Source organism: Ipomoea nil, unplaced genomic scaffold (assembly GCF_001879475.1).
Source record: "Ipomoea nil cultivar Tokyo-kokei standard unplaced genomic scaffold, Asagao_1.1 scaffold1735, whole genome shotgun sequence".
Taxonomy (NCBI): Eukaryota; Viridiplantae; Streptophyta; class Magnoliopsida; order Solanales; family Convolvulaceae; genus Ipomoea; species Ipomoea nil.
Window position 1 is genome coordinate 29,566 of NW_017618163.1, and position 21,097 is coordinate 50,662.

Genomic DNA, 21,097 nt, shown 5'->3' on the forward strand with positions numbered 1-21,097 from the left:
GTTATTTTTTCTTTTTTCTGTTTTTTTTTTTTTAATCTCCCGTAAGTTTTTTTCATTTTTCTTTCTCGACCTTAACAAACAACAGTCCGGTGGCGTTCATGGTGTCTGTAGCTACTGTTCAAGCTGGAAACAAAAAACGTCGCTGGACTTTTCCGATGTCCATCGCTAGTACTTCGAATCGAGGGAGGGTCTCATCGGAGCTCTTCCGTCGCTGTCGCTACTGGACGCCACCAATCGAGTCCACCTCCATGGTTGCTCGCCGCCGGACTGTTGTTTGTTGATGCCGAGAAAGAAAAAGGAAAAAATAAAGGGAAAATATAAAAAAACAACTAAATTACACATTTATCCCGAATTAACGGTATACTAACAGTCCGTTACGGGGGGCTATATATGCACTGTTTTGATAATTGAGGGGCAATATTTACACCATTAATAATTTATAGATGACATTGATAATTGGTATATTATAGAGGGGCAATTTTTACAATTTTCTCAAAATATTTCCAAACATAATTTGTTAACTATAGATACATAGTTAATAGATTATGTTATGTAGACGGTAATAACATATGAGGTGTTTGGTAAATAGTTGTTAGCTAATTGGGTTAGTAGGTTTGACTAGTTGATAACATTAGCAAGTGTTTAGTAAATTAGTAGTTAACTGGTAATCGATTATATGCAAAATGATTTTCTCAAAAAAATGATCGGGAAAAAATTATTTTGAGCATCTTTTTAAATTTTAGTATTTTAGTGTAATAAGTTTATTACAAAAAGTTAATTAATCAAACACTCATATATTGTTTAATGAAGTCAAACAGTTAATAGTGGTCAAATAAGTTAAAAATAACTGATAAGTTAAATATGTTACCAAACAAGGTTATATACTGAATGTCATTTTGAATTAAGATTCACAATGAAAGATGAACTATTTTATGGTATAATTTGTCCCCAGTAATCCACCCATGTAACAAAGCTTGCAAATTCAAGCGTATTATCTGCGAATTTTGTGCAACATGGCTTCCTAGGGGCGGACCTAGAGTGGGGGGCAGTTGCCCCCACTCACCCCATATATAATCCTTGTATGTATATATGTATGTATATATAGTACAAGGTTTAAGTATACGTAGATGAAAACAGCTAATGTTAATGAAAGTGAACCTACCCCAGATGGTAGAACATTCGTGTAAGCTTGAAGAAGGTTAATTGTTTGACTCTGGCTAATGACGTGAATGTATATATTTTGGCAATTTGAATAATAGTGGCTTCAACATAGTTAAACTCTTAAAATATATGTATATGTTTTATAATACTTTCAAAATATATGTATATAGTTTTATTTTATATTAATAATAAGATAATGTGTTTTCTATTAATAATAAGATGTGTAATTTATAATGTGTTTTCTGTTAGAATTATTATATCAAATTAATTATGTTTTATATTTTGTTATAATTTTTTTTCGTTCACTCATATGTGTAATTTATAATGTGTTTTCTATTGATAATAAAATGTTTAATTTATAATGTGTTTTCTATTAAAATTATTTTACCAAATTAATTATGTTTCATATTTTGTTATACATATCTAACAATATTTGTGGTTGATTTCTTAACTATTTCATCTGTTTTAAGATATCCCTTTTGTTCTAATGTTTCGTCCTCACTGAACAAAATTTCTTGGTCCGCCACTGTGGCTTCCTATTTTTAATACCCCTACCAAAATGTAAACCCAACAACTATGCATATGGACTTGCACTTTGTGCTTGATTGAGAATTGTGATGCTGGAAAACTATTTAGGAATGAGTTATTATTATTTTCTTTTCAAACATTTTGGAATTGTTTTTGTAATTGATATTTTTTTAATAGTCAATATACCTTACATCTCAATTATAAAATTAACCAACAATTACTTTGCAATATTCATGAGAACCATGTACCATGTGAGAACTGTAGTTTAATTGGGCTAGTGAAATTAGATAGTCCATGATTGTGTTCAAATCATCCTCATCTACTAATTAGCGTTGATTAAGGAAGATATTAATAAGAAAAACGGCTTTGAATGGCAATTTGATCATCATCAATCCACAACAATATAGCGTAAACATCTCTCACTATCATTTTTAAACTCACCCAATATCTCTAAGCATACTAGTGTTCTACGTTACCAATTCTAGACTTATCCAACTACTCCAGCCACCATATCGACATCCTCATAACCAATGAACAAATAGCCTATGCAATCATTATAGTACAAGTACCAATCATGTGCATTCATATTGTTTGATCGTGCATTCTTATATAGAATGTAGTGCATCAATAACTCTCTTGTTTTGCATCCACTTTGTGAAGCTGTTGGAAACACAATTTGAACACATAGTTCACCCAGACTAACACAACATGCACACCACTGCCCCTTCAGATGAACACCTTTATCGCTAACAATGCACACTTGTATCTTTAGGAGTGAACAAGACGTACAATATTTTGTAAGTGCACACCTTAAACCTCTAAACCCTAAACCCCACACCATGCAATGCACATCCCAACATCTTACAATGCACCACCCCTTGACAAATACCCTTAGCGGAAAAGAAAAAAAAAAATCCTCAGATGCATACCTGACGCCCTGCAATCAATGAACAACCCAAAGCCCTACGTTGCACCACACCTAGTGAACCAATGAACAATTTAACGACTTACGATGCATACCCCTAAATTACATGTATATTAACAAACCTAATTAAAAATATATTACAGCGAACCAAAAAATTTAAAAAAAAAAAAAAAAAAAAATCTAAAGTCATGTCGAACAGTAATGAGTAATGACCAAGGATGAAAAAAAAAAAAAAAAAAAAAAAAAGGAAAACAACAACAAACTCAGACGGAAAAAACAAAACATACCATATAAATCTCTATAATCAAGGTACATAATGTCTAAGGAAACTTCATGCAAAAAAATAACACACGAAATTACCACCTTACCTCCACACATTAAATTAAAAAATCTGAAAATTAATTAAAGATTTAATTTTAGCCTTGGATCTTGTTAAATGAACAATCTAAATTAGACCATAGTTCTCACTTAGCATAATTCTTATATGAAACTAATGCTGTATATATATATATATATATATATATATATATATATATATATATACACACACACACACAAGGGATCAGGTATAAAACGTCTCACAAGTGAAACATGCGAATTAATTATAGTCATTGATCTTGACAAAATCAACAGCTCGGAATGAAGATAAATTAAAAAAAAAATAAATAAATAAATAAAAACACAGTGGCATTATGATAATTTTGCTTAAGGTGCGCGTAAGTTCAAAGTTTAAGGTGCATCCGTTTGATACTTAAATGTGCGTCAGTTCTACAGTTAAGGTGCATCATTTTAACACTTAAGGTGCGACAATTCAACACTTAAAGTGCGTATATTTAAAGCTTAAGGTGCATCAGTTTGAACCTTAAGGTGTTGTGTATGATTAAAGTTTAAGGTGCATCAATTAGAACATTAAGGTGCGTCAATTTTACACTTAAGGTGCGTCAATTCTACACTTAAGGCACCGTCCATTTGATACTTAAGATGCGTAAATTCTACACTTAAGGTGCGTCAATTCAACACTTACGGTGCGTCAATTCAACACTTACGGTGCCGTATGTTTAAAGCTTAAAGTGTTTATGTTTGAACCTTAGGGTACGTCAATTCTACACTTAAGGTGCGTCAGTTTGATACTTAAGATGCGTCAATACGACACTTAAGATGCATCAGTTTGAAACTTAAGGTGCATCAATTCAACAATCATAGGAGGACAATGCATCCAGTTTCTAGGAAGCACGTTAAAAAAAAAAAAAAAAAAAAAAAAAAAAAAAAAAAAATCTTTGATTTGAGCTATTGATCTAGATTATATCAACGACTTAAATCTCACCCATTTTTCACCTGGGAGACTCTTCCCACGTGAACCATCCCCAATATATATATACACACACGTGTTTCCTTCATATTTCATACCATTTGAAAATATCCTTTTAATTTTTCATATCTCAACACCTCATTTCTCATTTCAGTGCAACCCAAGTGCGTACCGGTATGGTATATTATGTGCCATAACTTGATACCTGGTAACATTTGGATCAAAGGTGGTGTAAAAGGAAAACCCCTACAACCCGTTTGGTTCGCTAGAAAATATTTGAAGGGGAATGGAATGGAAATTTCATAGAAAATAAATTTTAGGAAAATTGATTCAATTGTTTGGTTGGTAGAAAAGAAATTACTGGCCTACTGGGAATATGAATTACATTGTTTGGTTGGGTTTAGAAAGATAAGGAATAATAAATATAAAGACCAATATGTCCTTAAAAAGATGAATGAATAAATAGGTACCTATGTAATTAAGAAACTTTCATAAGGGTAAAACGGTACACACAAGTTATTTTTCTTCCCAATCCTTGTGGAAAACAAAATCCCACCCTTTTGCAAAGAATTTATTTTCCTCAACTTTGAGGAATTCACTTTCAAAAAAAAAAAAGGAATTCATTTTCCAATGGAAAATGTTTACCATCCAACCTATGAAACATTTTCTATAGTATAACATTTCAGGAAAGAAGACAAAATAACAAATAAAAAATAAAAATAAAAAATTATAATTATTTTTAAAAGAAGGCATCCAAACCAATTGTCACGGTTGTTTTTTTTTTTTTTTACCCTTAAAAAAGAAGGATATATCGCAATATGGAATTGTCAGCACCCCTAAACTTTAATAATCCAGGAAGAGGTGAGCGTAGAGTAAACAAATTCCAGTGGTGTTGAATTTTTGGAAGTTGGAATGGCAAAGAAAAGCACCTCTAGATGTCACATACTTCTTACTTAGCAAGTTAGTGTGCAAAGAAAACCACTCAAACACAAATAATTATGTTAAGAAAAAAAATTAATAATAAGGTAAGGTAATCAAGGTGTGTGCCTTCACTGGAGTACTTGGCTGCCATAATCGTCATTAAACTTGTCGTAACGATGGGCATGGAGATGCGCAGATGGCCGTGTGTTCCTCAAGGCCACATCAATGTCTCGTTCAGTAATTGGTCCAACCTTTGGCAACTCTGCATAAAACATCGCCTTTCAGTGCAACAGCAGATTAAAGAAATAGAGTTAAGAACTTAGTGAGTTCAGGTGACTTGAGCAGTATCAATCACGACAAAATGGAGGAATAAAAACAGGAAAAATGTGTTTTTAGTCCCTCAATTATGCAGCTCTAGTTGTTTTAGGCCATGTTTCAGAATACACTCTTTACAAAAAAATTGCGATTTTTGTCCCTCGAGCAATGGAACCGTGAACCTTTGTTGTGATTTGGCTCATATTTCATATCTGATTTACTGATTAACACGTGTTTTTGGTGAAGTACTGCAATTTTTTTATTTTTTTTTTTTTGGTTGCTAATGGAGGTTCAGTGCCGTTACTTGAGGGACAAAATTCGTAACTTTTTTGTAAAAGTTAGGGGTGTATCCTGCAACAATTAAAAATACAATGACTAAAACAACTAGAGTTGCATAATTAAGCGACTAAAAATGCATTTTCGTCGATAAGGAATCAGGATTAAAGCAAATTGCAATTTGATAGTAGTTTCAGGTGGGGTCTTTTTCTAATTTCCTTTTTTCTTTGTGTCCAGTGGGATTTGCAATGGTCTGGTCTGGTCTGGTCTGACAATCTGCAAATGCAAGTCAGTAATTGTGTTTCTTGTACCCTAAGCAAAAGTCCTCCATTGCTTCTGGTACTCACAACCCAAACAAAAAGCAGCACAGTTAAAATGTAACAGCTAAAATGACGTACCATCCTCAGGCACCACTTCTTGACTCTCTTCAAGAAATGCCATTAACCGTCTCAATGGCTGCATAGCTGCTTCTTTGCATAGTAAACGGATATCAGAACCCGAATAGCCTTCTGTATTTTCCACCAATAAATCATATGGAAGTTTCTCCCCATCAGATGCTGAAGGCAATAATTCCTCAAACATGGCTTTCCTTGCCTCGGGTTCCGGAAGGGGAACAAGGATCTAACATCACATCAGAGAAGAGGATAAATATGACTTTGGCAAGAGCAGCCCAACCAGCTCACGAAACATAAATGCACCACCCCATTATTCGGTTCAAATTACAGATGGTTTAGAAAAATACCCGTTTCTCAAGACGTCGAAGCATAGCAGCATCCAGCTCCCAAGGAAGGTTAGTTGCCGCCAAAACAAAAACAAGTTCATCACTTCGCGTCAAACCATCCATCTGCAATCTAATCCAATCATTAATTTGGAGAAGTATAGTGCCACGTAAACTTAGTTGCGTTGTTTAAAAACTGTATGCAAGGCAATATCAGGATCTGCAATAGAAGCAAACTATGCAAACTACTTTTTAGTACGACTACCCAAAGAGAATTTAAAGAAACCAGCTAGCATCAATGTCAGGTTTGATTTATTGCGAATGCTTGTGGCAATTTATTTAGTAACTGCAAGGTATTCATATATTTCTTCAGAAGATATACTTAACAATTCCTAATAAAGGAAAAAAGAAAAGATGTTTAAGCATTGAACATTTGAACTTCTAATTTCCATTGACTATACAAGAACTGCTGCATATGATGGGCATATTATACAGTAAATGCAGTTACATGAAACACGCAAAATTTCATAAATGAAGCATTGCATTGGACACCAAATAATGCAAATGATTGAATTGAAAAGTTTCAATATAAAAATAAAAAGCAAAAGAAAACATAGCAAATTTCTGAAATTGGTAAAGTACTACGTATTAGGGAGTATAATTTTATTCCACTTTTGGTCCTTCAGCTATAGTGGCATTTGTACCTGTGGTGCTCAGCTTTGTTTTTTTCCACTTCTAGTGCTCAACTTTTTCAAACATTCCGCATTTAGTACAAAATGTCCTCATATGTAGTAGGGAAAATTATATTGAAATTTTAATAAAGTAAGGGCAAACATCCCACCTTTGATCCAGGTCCTGACTGCAATACACTGCTATCTTTTATTTTTATTAGTAGTTGCAAAAATCTCAACAATCCTATTCAATCATTGCCCAATCAGCTTTTCAACACACCATCACATGGTTCTTTTGAAAATTTGCAATATCAAACTCTAAAATCTTACTGTGTGGCCAAATTGTAATATAAATTTGGAGAAAAAATCAACCTATTTAATACAGCACCTCAAGCAATTTTTGGGATATCTAGAGACAGTGAAGTCCAATGAAGCCTACCCTTGGTAAGAAGTCAGCTTTAAAGCATCTTACTAGATTTACATAGTATACCAAAGTTTTAACAGGATGTAAATTTATATATATATATATATATATATATATATATATATATATATAGGTGAGGGTGGTGTGGACACATCCACACCCTCCATCTTGAGAAATCAAAGGCTAAGATCTTACCATTACTAAACTTTCAAAATTGCAATAATGATAAAATGAACCCCACTCTTAAAAGTTTTCAATAATCATAAAATTGACCCCGTGTTTTTTTACTAAAACCTTCAACGATTGAGAACCTTGATTGACGGCTGAGATCAATCCTCACTTTTTATAGGAGGACCTTGTTCTCATTTGATCGTGCCCCTATATATATATATATATATATATATATATATATATATATATATATATATATATATATATATATATATATATATATATATATATATATATATATATATATATATATAATATATATGACTTTGTAGAAACAGGAAACAGATTAAAAGTAGTTCCAACTGGGGCACCACACTGCACCGAACACCTCACCCTTACAAAAATATACATGCAATACTAATAAGGTTTTAATATTTAAATCTTGATTTCACATATGATGGATGTACTATTGAAAGCCAAGCATCACCTGTATGAGCAACTCTGTTTTCAAGCGCCTGCTTGCTTCATGTTCACTTCGTGCTTCACCACGTTGGCTAATGATAGCATCAATTTCATCAAGAAATATGGTTGAAGGAGCATGGTGCCTCGCAAGTTCGAATAACACTTTGATCAATTTCTCTGAATCACCTGTAAAGTTCAATGAACAAAAACCTCAGGATATACAAGATAAACACCAAAAAATATTCCAAGTTTAATAGGAATACAAAATAGTCTGCCAATCTTGGCTTTGATATAGCCTGACTTGTCATATCTTGATATGCAATGTCCATTAATCAAAAGTGAACCAGCTTAACACTCCACCCTTTCTTCCACCTCCTTTACAGACCACAGCTAAGGACGTTTAAACAGGATCAGAACAAATACACTAGTTACCCCCAAATAGTTCTAATACTTAAGTGTAAAGCATATATGCCTATATGCATGCTGTCCTGTTTGTTTTGTCATTCTTTCTATCTTAGGGAGTCCTAATAACTTTGTCATCAAAGAAAAAATGACTACTTTATTACAAGACAGTGTGGGCCTTCTTTTAATTCTTCACCATCCATACAATTTCTTTAATATGTGGACCACTTTTTAACCCAAACCAAATTTGTTCAAATTCTCTACTCTACCAATTCTCTCTTGTTTCCTAATACCTTGTGCTAGTCACCATGGTGACAAAGCTGATCGGATAAAAGGAGTATGTCATTTTTTTTTCTATAGATAATACTAGTGGTGGAGATGCGATATGAAAATCCTAGTAAGGGAGGAGATACATCAATGATTGGTTCATAGGAAAAGCTGGAAGTATATAAAATGCAGTTGACAGAGTATTGATAAAAGACATTGGGCTACCCATAGCACAAACTATTCTAGCAAGTATAAATAATACAGAATATAAAACTCCTGTCAATTACATAGGCTGCAACATACCACGCCATTTGCTAACCACAGATGATGCTGAGATATTGAAAAATGTGGTGTTGCATTCTGTTGCTACAGCCTTAGCAAGCATGGTCTACAACATCAACAAAACAATTGCTTACTATAAAATAACCATCAAAAATCAATTGAAAGAAGCATTACATGTGTCAATCCATACAAGAGTGAACTAATATAATACTCCATAAAAGCCAATGAAGGACCAATGGAAGAATAAAAAATAAATAAATAAACAAATAAAAACAAATAAATAAATAAATAAATATAAATATAAATATATATATATATATATATATATATATATATATATATATATATATATATATATATATATATATATATATTTTCAAGGAGGGAAAACAAGATATTCACAGCTTACATCAGATACAGATAAATATTTTCAAAGGTATCAAAGATTAGCACTCTTCAAGAAATATACTGGTTATGATGTTTGTTGACTACCATATATGGCACTTAAAGTAGAAATATCTAGATCTCTATTGCCCTACCATACTAAAGCATAAGGTTGGGTAATGAAAGCCATATTTAAATTCTTTATAGTATCAACACATGTCAACAATGCAAGTCAACTTTGAAGGTCAAGGGCAAAATGCAACATTTCAATTCTTAGACATCACCAAAGATGTAAAGAGATCACAAACCTTTCCTGTTCCTGGAGGTCCAAAAAGGAGAATACCTTTCCATGGTGAGAGAAGGCCAGTAAAGTACCTAAAAGAAGTGGAAAGGAAAGATGCTCAGGTTAAATGAGGACTTCAGTTTTTTCTCTTAAGTCTGTACAAATAATAAATATAAAATTCTAACACCACAGCAAATTGATGAAAAAGATCCAAGTACTGAAATTAAAATTTCCAATTTATATTCAATACAAAATTAAAACTTCTCAGAAGATAAGCAGCAAGAAATAAGGAGTTTGCTAACAGGACTTACTTTGGATATTTTATTGGCATGACAACAGCTTCTTTAAGTAGACGTTTGGCATTTTCTAATCCTTTTATGCTTTCCCACTTAACATCTGGGTTACCACGAATAATATCCCTGTAATTGAAAATTGAAAAAAAAAAAAAGGTAAAAAAAAATAATAATCCGTATATATAGTTTTTTCATGAAAGAGGAATGATTGATTAGAAGCCATTGCAATTACTTACCTACTCAAACTTTCCCCTAATGCACGCATTTCTGCAGACTCAAAAGGAGGAAGCAGAGATCTCTGTCTGAAAAGCAGGAGCCCAAGTTCAGGAGATCTTAAAAGGTTAAAAGTAACTAGTGCACATGTTAATTGTTTTAGACTGTTATAATTGTGAACAAGATCTCCTTTTTGTCATATTCATGAAAATTCATTATTTTAGTCCCTTCTGCACTTAGAATTTGTTGAAATTGAGACTTAATCCCTTTAATCATACTTTTTTTCTTTTTTCCCCATCAGAGAATTTCATTGTCCTCCTCAGAGGAGATGGGTTTCAGTGACAGATACAAGCAATGTTTTCAAGCACTAAAAAACCTTTTTTACTTGTGTCAAGAAAAGCAAAAAAATTACGGAGTAATAAATTAGTCAAGTTGTAAAACAGGTTTTGAAATGCTGAATCATACGGCTTTTCATCAATTCTTGCAGATGAAACTCCATTAGAGTGTGTGGAGCTCCCCCGTTCCTAAAAGAAAATGAATTCTCCAAGCATGTTAGATAGGCCATCACAAGCACTAAAGTAGTATTTATAGCCAACACCAAATGAATTATCTGCAGTGTACCTGATTGTATTGTTCATAAATGGACAAATCTGTGGTATTCTTTACATAGCCATTTCCGTTTGAAGTCACAACTGGAGAACTTCCATTAGAGAGAGTTTGACGATTTTCAGCCTCATCTTTTGCCACAGAAGAATTCTTCCTCCCAAACTTAATATCATAAAATAACTTAAAATCCTAAATATAGACAGAGAAAGTGTAAAATTCTCTACACAAATTTGAATTTCGTAATCCAAAATTCATCCAATTTGTCATCATTTAACGAGAATGAACCTTAACGAATCAATTAACAGCCCAAGCAAGCAAAATAAAACGAAAAAATACACAAGCCTTTCATTTGGTTTGCAAGAAAGCCATTTATTTTCTTCCTATAGTTAATGTAAAGCATGAAAGGGGGTTGGAAAATTGGAAGCACACACTTTTCCAAACTCTATATGCCCTTCCACTCCATTTAATCCCTAGGCATTGGATTCCATGGTCCAGTATATATTGCCTGTTGTTTTTTAACCAATCCCACTACAGATGGAAATGCTGAGTGTAACAATCTGGACCAACCAATATCATGGGTTATGCATTTCTTCTTCAAGATCAGCCTACCACCAAGTTGAGAAATGCAACCCTTTCAACTTCACTATAGGTCCAGTGTTGCCATATCTCAGTGTGATCTCAAGTTCCTAATCTGAGTCCATCAAAAAATCCTTTTCTCCAAACTCAACACTACCTCTAATCCATCAATCTAACAATCGCAAGCTTCGAAAGTCCAAACATATTTACCGTTTCATCTTTCGTTGAAAACCACAGTATAAATAAATAAATAAATAAATAAGCCACACGTCTTCTCAGCGAATCTCAGCGCATATCCTCAAGCTTTGGACAGCTCAAAATCGAGCTGTCACTAACAGAGAATTGAGAACTACTAACATTTCTCAGAAATTAAGTTGAATTTCACAATTTTAACGCCGCACACACATTGGTACTGTCACATCACATCACATATTCACATATACACAATGCATACAGTTGAAGAGAAATTAGAGATACCTGAAAGGACCAGCGCGTTTGTGAAGGCTCGTCGGCCATATTTTCAGATTGGAGTCGGAGAGAGAGAGAGAGAGAAAGAGGATCTTCAACACTCTCTCCTTCTCTCTCTAGGTCGTCGTCGTCGAATTTCTGAAATGAAATCTGAACTCTCCAGTTTCTCAATACTCAATACAGACTAAAAACAGACATTCACCAATGGAGCTGGAGCTGGAGCAGGCGCACGTGCTACATTATATTCGGTTGACTCTTATGTAATAATAATAATTGTCACCAATGTAATAGTTCTATACTTTTACGGTAACATAATTAATCATTATTTTAGTCTCTCAATTATTTTCTAATTATTAATACAATTCTTAATTTTTAATTTTAACAAATTTAATTCTCAAATTGTTTAAAATTTTGTCAGTTAACCCTTTAAAGAAGTAAAATGGTGATTTTTACATTTTTAAAATTTTTGTCATTTTAGTCAATAGAAATGTTTAATTTTTTTTTTTGAAGGTCAATAGAAATGTTTAATTAATTAAGTTGGTTCCTTTCAAAAAAAAAAAAGAAATGTTTAATTAATGAAATTTTAAATAATTTGAAGATTAAATTGGTTAAAATTAAAAATTAGTGATTACATTAATAATTAAGAAATAATTGAGAGACCAAAATAGTAATTTCTCCTAATTAATAATATGGATTATAATATTTGATACAGTATACTTTCATACTAAAATATTATAAGATTTGAGTTATCATATTCTTTTAGAAAAATATCAAATAGACCCTTAAACTTTACTCAAAAGTGTAATTAGGCCCTTGGACTTTAAAAAAGTACAATTAACCACTCGAACTTGTTATTTTGGGGCGTTAAAATCAGTAGCCGGTTATTTACCTGAAATAACCGGTCATTTAAGATTCCGCAACATTCTAGCGAATAAAAATTTTGGCAAACAAAAAAATCTAAAATAAAATCCAGTGGAGAAGACGACCGGCCAGTCGCCTTCTCCATTGAGGATGGTGACCAGATCTGGTTGTCCTCTCCAATGGAGAAGGCGACTAGATCCGGTCGCCTTCTCCGATAGAAATGTTCTTCTTTGGCGGTCAACGTCGATAATTTTATCGATAACATGTTGGTTATCGGTAAATTAGACTTATTTGACTCATTTTGATATGTTCGAGTGTTTAATTGTACTTTTTTTTTTTAATTTAAAGACCTAATTGCACTTTTGAGTAAAGTTGAATGGTCTATTTGATATTTTTTCTTATTTTATTATGGAGCATCTAATAAATTAATATAAATATAGATATTTTATTATAGTAACTTTAATCTTCTTTTCAAAATTGGGAATTTATAAAGCATCAAAATTAATATTTTAAAAAAAGTTTTAAATTTGTATAATGCATTTTCTTTTATGATTATATAATGTATTGTGCACACATAATTTTTATGTTTTTAGACAAATTTTATATAGAGTAATATATTTTACTTAATTAAAATTTATAGAGCTAGACTTTAAGATGACTCATTTATCATTTATCCAGAAAATATCTTCCGACTACAAATTTTTGAAGAAATTTTTCGCCGATTAAATTGAGTCTTTTTTCTGTTGACCAAAATGATGAGTTTCGTTTGACTGTATTTTCTTTGAGTAGCCAAAAAAAAAAAAAAAAAAAAAAACCCTGAAAAATAACATTGGAAGTCATTTTTCAAGTTTCCAAATGGACCCTTAATTTTTTTAAAAAATAAATCATAAACCTTTAGAAATATGGTTAAATGCGTACATATAGTCAGGGACTACATTAACCTATACAAAATATTAAAATAAATTATTTTAATTTCTAAATGCAATTTCCTTGGCAAATTAATTTATTTTAATTACTAAATGTTTAATAAATTCAAGAAAAGTATTTTAAAATGTTAAAAATAGTTAACCAATGAAAAATGCCACCTAAACTTTTATTACTAAAACAAGATATGCGTAGATAATAATTTTTAAAATCAAATATTTTAAATTATTTTTATGTACTTCAAATTGAAATCATTTATCTAGCTTAGTTATTTTTTAATTATAGATCAAATATAATTGGATGATAACAACAATAATAATAACACGTTAAACGTGTTTTTTTTTTTATTGCGATAACATATTAATTACACAATAAGACCATTAACTATTATATTTAATTCCACTACTAAAAATAATAATTATTAAATTAATTTATTTTAGTTACTAAATACTTTAAAAAGTCTAAAAGAAAAATAAAACAAAATTGTTAGTAACCAATGAGATATTGACATATATGCTTTTCAAAACTTCTTTACTATATAGTAAGGAAACTTCTCATTCCTCAGTAAGGGAAAGTTTTCATTCCACACATTTTATGGAGGAATGATATAACATGATTACATGAATTCATATATTATTCTCATATATCTATATTATGTAGGGGCATTTGAGTTTTTATTATAATCTTATCTTATCTTACTCTATATAATAGCAAAATATTTTTGCCATGTCATTTTTCCGCCTAAATCAAACGGCTTCCGTGGTATAACCTTAATTGCTAGATTAATTGTGGACGGCTGAATTATTATTCACAATGAGTTTTAAATGTCTTGAGAAATTCGAATTATTAATCACATTGAATTTTAAATGTCTTGACATATGAAAAGTTGTTTGCATATCAGAATTGTTCTTTAATATCACATTTAAGACATTTAATAACATCGAGAATGCAAAATAAATTTAAATGGAAGACAATTATTGCAATCTTCAAGACTAAATATTAATTTTAAAATTAATTTGCATATACATACGATTATATTCTACAAACCTACAACACTATAAATACATCTTCACGATTAAGTAAAAAAAGACTGAAATGGTGTGGCGAACTAAGCTGTGCAGGGCAGCAGTACTTGTCCGTCGTTTGTTGAGCTTTCAAAGAAGCTTTGCGGGGCAACATGGTGAAGCTGTATTGGGCATGTTGGGTAAGCGTCCAAGAAGAGGATGAATACACTTTAATTTGTCTTTTTATTTATACGTCCATTATAATAATTAATCTTACCAATCTTATATATATAATAAAATCAACATGTCTTAAAAAAATTTTAACCTAATAATTGTTATTATCATAACATAATAATAACACTTATAATTTTTAGCATGTGCATCACATGGGCATGAGCATTAATACTTTTCTATTTTTGAAATTTCATGTTAGAAAATTTATAACATCATTTATATTTTTTTACGAAAAAATAAAGAATCATTTATTTATTGTATATAGTTTAATTTACTACTTTTAAATTATGTTAATATATATATATATATATATATATATATATATATATATATATATATATATATATATATTTGAATGCTACTAGCTCTATTACATTGTAGTATCTGTTCATATACTTTCTCAACCTACTGAAACACAAAGAGCTAATAACACCTCTACTGAGGCTCGAACTTACAATCTTCCAAATGGAAGTCCAACCCGGATACTATATATATATATATATATATATATATATATATATATATATATATATATATATATATATTAAATGTAAAATTTTAAAATATCATGTGATATCTAATAACACAATACTTTATAATATATGCTAATAGTATGCTGTGATGTTTCAATATAACAACCAATTTAGTATTACAAAAAAAAAAAAAAAAAAAAAAAGTAACATTTCATAATTAATTTTAATGATTGATGTTTGAATTTTATCAACAATAAAAATACTTAAATTTTATACCGTGCATCACATGAGACAAATACTAGTTATTTTTAATAATTCATTTTCTACCAATAAAACAATTGAATAAATATTCAAGTAATTTCTTGACACCTCTATTACCATTGCAAAAATAATTGAGAAAGTCTAGAACAAATATTGATGGATATATTGTTGAGATTAACAAGAACAATAAAGCAATAATAATGGCAGAAAGGTAAAGAAGACAAGATTTACGTGGTTCGGCAATGTGCCTATATCCACGGGAGTGAAACAATATTCTTATTCATAGTGATGGTGATTGTGGTGACACAACCCCTTAGGGATACAACCAATATATTTATAGGCATCTAATCCCTATACAAAGGGTTTACCCGTTTCACTCCTACTCCTAGTATGAGACAAACTCATATTCCTAATCCATATATGAGACAAACTCAACAATCTCCACCTTGGCGAATATGTTCTTTAGGAGAAAAGATAAATCAACAAATCTCCACCTTGACGAATATGCTCTTTAGGAGAAAAGACTTATCTCACCATCTCCACCTTCACATATATTCCCTTTAGGAGAAAAGACTATCTCCACCTTCGCAAATATGTCCTTTAGGAGAAAAAGATAACTCAACAAATCTTCACATTGGCAAATATGTCTTTTAGGAGAAAAGACTTATCTCACCATCTCCACCTTCACAATTATGCCCCTTAGGAGAAAAAAAAACTTATCTCACATATACATATGGGTAGGAACAACCATGCTCATCCCAACTAGCCAGCCACATGCATATGCAACATCAAACGTTATCCAGTGCATGTACACGAACTGCTTTGTTCCAAGTCATTCGCCCCTCAGCCGTCGACTTGTTATACCGTCGCGACTCATGCTAACTGTCCCGTTAAGCTGACCTCCTGCATCTAGCCCATACCAGGTCCATGTCCCCTCCTGGTATCCACGCTGCCCCAAATACAACAGCGCCCCTGCAAAGTCACACTAAACCCGTGTGCCTTGCCTAATGCTCCACTAACCAGTAGTTTCCACTGGTTAGCAACACGCACCACACAGCATCAAACGTTTCCTCGTGCATGTTCACGAACTGCTTCATCCCAATCAATCCGTAACACTAAGCCATATTAGCCCAGCTCATACCAGCCGTGACTCATGACAAACCCGACTCATACCAGGTCCATATCCCCTCCTGGTATCCGCGCTGCCCAACACCACCGCGACCTTCACCACATTCTCATCTAGTATCTAGAAACACCCAACAAGTCCAAACAATGTTCGAACCTGTTACTAGTTACCGCTAGAACATCACCTTCACTATAATAAGAGTCATCAGCATGTACCACGTTCGTAGCTTCCTGCTTCTTCAACTCCTCCCAATCAACCTCTTCCAGATTAGCTGGCTTTTATGCCCTCAAGGTTTTCAGAAGGCCCTGATATGCCAACAAATCCTTTACCCTAGATCGCCATAACCCAAAATTCCCTATACCATCAAACTTTGATACCTCGAATTTTGTATTTGAATTAGCCATCTCAACTATGCTCTGATACCAATTTGTTGAGATTAACAAGAACAATAAAGCAATAATAATGGCAGAAAGGTAAAGAAGACAAGATTTACGTGGTTCGGCAATGTGCCTACATCTACGAGAGTGAAACAATACTCTTATTCATAGTGATGGCGATTATGGTGACACAACCCCTTAGGGATACAACCAATATATTTATAGGCATCTAATCCCTATACAAATGGTTTACCCGTTTCACTCCTACTCCTAGTATGAGACAAACTCATATTCCTAATCCATATATGAGGCAAACTCAACATTAGGGCATCCCCCAAAAGGGATTTTGGGAAGATTTTGAAACAGTATAATTTTCTTTGTCAAACTTTTCACAAATGGGAAGGGGAGATTTTGATGAATTCTTCCTCCTGCAAAATAAAAAATTTTGTCAGCTTAAAGTGTCCATAAAGTGTCCTTCCTCCTGCATAGTTTGATGTGACTCCATAAAGTGGGAGAAGATTTGATGGTTTCAGCAATTCAGCCCCACGTTGTTGGGATAGAATTCAATTCCTAAAATAAATAAATAAATAAATAAAATATGGAGATAAAATAGTGGGTCCACAAAAAGTTGTGAAAAAAATTTAAAACTAATGGGAAGAATGGATTTTGTGATTGAGTGAGATAGTGAATGATGAGGTGGATATTGGGGCCCACAAAAATCTGGGATAAAATCCCCAACTATTGAGGATGCCCTTAGGGGGATTTTGCACATATTTTAAGAAAAAGTTGATGTGTTGGAGGAGAGAGGAGAGAGGGGAGAGAGGGTTGGGGTTGTTAGGGCATCCACAATAGTGGAGATTTTGGTGTAGTTTTTGATGAGTTTTTGTATGTGTGATTAGGAAAAAAAAATGGAAAGAAATAAAAATAAAACATAAAAACCAAAACAAAATAAGAAAAAGAAAATTAAAAAAAGCAAAAAGTAACCTTTTCAGAAGAAAAAGAAAGAATGCTCGGGCACCACCGTCTATCTCTTTCTTCAGCTGGGCCCACAAGCTGACAAAATCCCCATATTAACACAAGCACTTCAAGCATTCTCTCACTTCATTCTTTTTCATCCATGTAGGTAACTTTTCCTAAAAAAACGTGAACAATCCCCTAATTGGGGATGCTCTTGGGTTATTTAAGGGATTTTTTGGGGATTTGGTGGGGGGAGGGGGGGGGGGGGTGTTTGAGGGTTTTTTCAATTTTTGATTTTGTTTTTTATTTTTTATTTATTTTTTTCTTTTTACCCATTTCTCTTTCCTAATCACACATGCAAAATTTCCTCAAAATCCTACCACTATTGAGGATGCCCTTAGAGACGGGCTCGGGGCAAACCGACTCGGAGGCGCGATATGAGGGACCGAGGGCGACTCGACAGGGTTCGACCTCGGCCAAGGTCGACCTCGGTTGGGGTCGGCCCCAACTGGGGCCGACGGCTACCCGAGGGCCCACTGGGGTCGACGGTTACCCGAGGGCTCGTGGCGGGTGGCCTCGGGTGCGTGCATGCGAACGCAGTCAAACCGCGATCCAACTGCCCACCCTATTCTTGTGGACGGTTGGTGAGCTAACTTGTATAAAAACAGGCATCCTTGTCCTGTTAAGGGATCTATTATCTGGTCTGAATACTACGCATTCCTTGTAATTCTCTTATAAATACTATCAATACGTAAGTTGTCCCCGCGGCACACATTCATCACCTTTGTTATCGCATTATCCTAGTCTTATCTTATCGGGTTTAGTAATTCGGGCTACTCCGGGTTAATTAAATGATCTCCATTTACCACCTTCTCTTCTTGTTCTTCAACAAAGCAAAAACCTCAACAAGCTCCACTTTGTATTATGGACCATGGTCCAAAATAACATTCATATTATGTGTCTGCAATTTGTTTACAAGTTCTGTAGACACATAATTTTTGCACCAGGTTCACAATGCGATGACGATGGTATACCAATTATTTAAACAATAGACTACTCTCATTTACATTGACCCTGTTTGGTAAAATTGTTAGCCTATAGGTCAATTTTGACTTTGTTGACCATTATTAGTTGTTTGACTTGGTTTAACAATCAATATAAGTGTTTGGTTAATTAACTTTTTGTACTCCAAAATGCTAAAATTCAAAAAGTGTTCATTTAATTAGTTTTTTGTACTCCAAAATGCTAAAATTTAAAAAACTACTCAAATCAACTTTTTCAATTAGCTTTTTGGAGAAAAGAAATTATACCAAACAACTATTAGCTAACAATTAATTTACCAAACACTTCTCTACAATAAGCTAATGTTATAACTCAATCAGCTAACAACCCATTGTAATTGTCATTAAGGATGTTTGTTTGTTACGTTCTCAACCCAATCAGCTAACAGCTGCCATTGTAATTGTCATTAAGAATGTTTTTCCTCTAAACTACTGCAGTTCAAAGAGTTAATACTCCATCATTGAATTTCGATCCTATGACCTTTCCTCAAGAGGAGAAATAGATGTGTCATCTAAGCACAATGTGCTTAAGTGTTTTTACCCACTTAAAAAGCTTCCTTCCTCTTTTTTCTCCCACCGCTGCACCCACCATGCACCAATTATTTGTGCTGCTTCCCCCATTAAAACACACACAAAATGCATTGGAAATGAATGGAATCTTGGGCGTGGCCTGCGATAAATACGGTCACACGATGATCTCCGACCGTTGACTCTTTTGTCGGCAAAAATTGTGGTTTAGAGCATCCACAATGGTTGGGGAGAATATGGGGATAATGTAAGAGTGATTAGGAAAGAGAAGGGGGAAGGGGAGGAAAAAAAAAAAAACCAAAACTAAAAATTAAAAACAAAAAAAAAAATTAAAAAAAACAGAGGTGTCAGGCGCGCCTGACGCGCCCATGTGGGCTTGCTGCTGTGCGCGAAACGCGCACAGCAGCGATGATCATTATTTTTTTTCTCTCTTTTCTGACATTAACCCCTATTTTGCAGGAGAAATCTTCTCACCATTATCTCATCTTCACACTAGATATTATCCCCACTCAAGAGATTGAATCTGACATTATGCTCCTAATATCTACTGATGTAGATGCTCTTAGTGAGTATGAGCGTGACACTGATTTTGGCCATGAAGACAGTGAAAGTGACATGATATCCAACTTTGTTGCAGCGGTTTACCCGAATTATTGTACATGAGCAAAATTTACTTGTGTACACCCTGAGATAGTGGCATAGTGACGGGAAATTTACTCATGCATCACTAAAAATAAAATAAAAAAAGATAGCAAATAGTAGATGTTTGAAAAAACTAGGGGCAATTCCAACTAAGTTAATTAAACTGTTGAATTGGTAACCATAATGTTATAAGTTATAAGTTTGACTTCCCGCATAACTGTATTTAATTCCTTAACTGAAGGACAAAGAGTCAACATTGCCTCCACTGAGACTCGATCTCATTACCTTCCATATGGGAGAGTCACTACATGTCATCTGAGCACAAGATGCTTGACAACCCCAGATGATATTAACTCTATGTGAATGCAATATTACTTCTCAGCTAGGCAAATTATATCGTGCACCATGGTGCATAATCAATTATGCACCGCGCGACAAAACGACGTCGTTTTATTTAATGAAAAAAAATGATATATGTTTCGCGCCGTTCCGCAAAAAGTAACTCTGTTATTCATTTTCATTTTGTATACATTGTAGTATTAGTCAGGGTTATTTATTTATATTATATGGTTTTATTTTGTGGCTTAGGATAGGTTGACTTGAGCTTCTCTGTCTGTTAGGAGAACTCTCGTTAACTTATACTTTATATATTTTGTAATTGCATTCTGTTAGAATTAATTAATGAAATTAATATTCTAATTTGTAGTTTCATTTCGATATAACTACAATTTGATTTCAATATATAACTACAGTTTCATTCGATATTATAACACCCAAATATGTGAAAATGTTATTTAATTTAATTTTATATACATCATAGTTTCATTAAAACACAACTACATGATCATTTTGATATAAGTACAGTTTCATTACACAATATACACTAAAAAATGTGAAATGTTATTCAGTTTCATTTTACATACATTGAAGTTTCATTTCAACACACCTACAGTTTCATTTCAATTCAATTGCAGTTTCAGTTGATAATATAAAA

The 21,097-nt window shown here is 33.0% G+C and overlaps 1 protein-coding gene across 2 annotated transcripts; it reads right to left on the reverse strand.

The window, feature by feature from the left end:
* Positions 1-4,721: 4,721 nt before the first annotated feature.
* On the reverse strand, positions 4,722-11,847 carry LOC109191976 (katanin p60 ATPase-containing subunit A-like 2). Of its 2 annotated transcripts, none has more exons than XM_019342611.1 (11): positions 11,665-11,847; positions 10,627-10,773; positions 10,471-10,529; positions 10,029-10,094; positions 9,811-9,918; positions 9,525-9,591; positions 8,854-8,938; positions 7,907-8,067; positions 6,178-6,279; positions 5,834-6,056; positions 4,722-5,106 (listed from the first exon to the last, which is right to left on the reverse strand). In XM_019342611.1, exons 1-11 carry the CDS (start codon positions 11,701-11,703, stop codon positions 4,973-4,975), a joined length of 1,191 nt encoding a protein of 396 aa, XP_019198156.1. In that variant the 5' UTR covers positions 11,704-11,847; the 3' UTR covers positions 4,722-4,972. The 2 variants fall into 2 exon arrangements, with proteins under 2 accessions (XP_019198156.1, XP_019198155.1); XM_019342610.1 differs by having other exon boundaries at positions 10,627-10,800.
* Between the last annotated feature and the right edge of the window lie 9,250 nt (positions 11,848-21,097).

Excerpts from the sequence above, each read along its gene's own strand:
- LOC109191976 (XM_019342610.1), bottom strand. The coding sequence starts at position 11,703 with ATGGCCGACGAGCCTTCACAAACGCGCTGGTCCTTTCAG. Across the intron at positions 8,068-8,853 it reads TGTGGTTAGCAAATGGCGTG|GTGATTCAGAGAAATTGATC; the intron begins GTATGTTGCAGC and ends TGAACTTTACAG. Across the intron at positions 6,280-7,906 it reads AAACAGAGTTGCTCATACAG|ATGGATGGTTTGACGCGAAG; the intron begins GTGATGCTTGGC and ends ATTAGATTGCAG.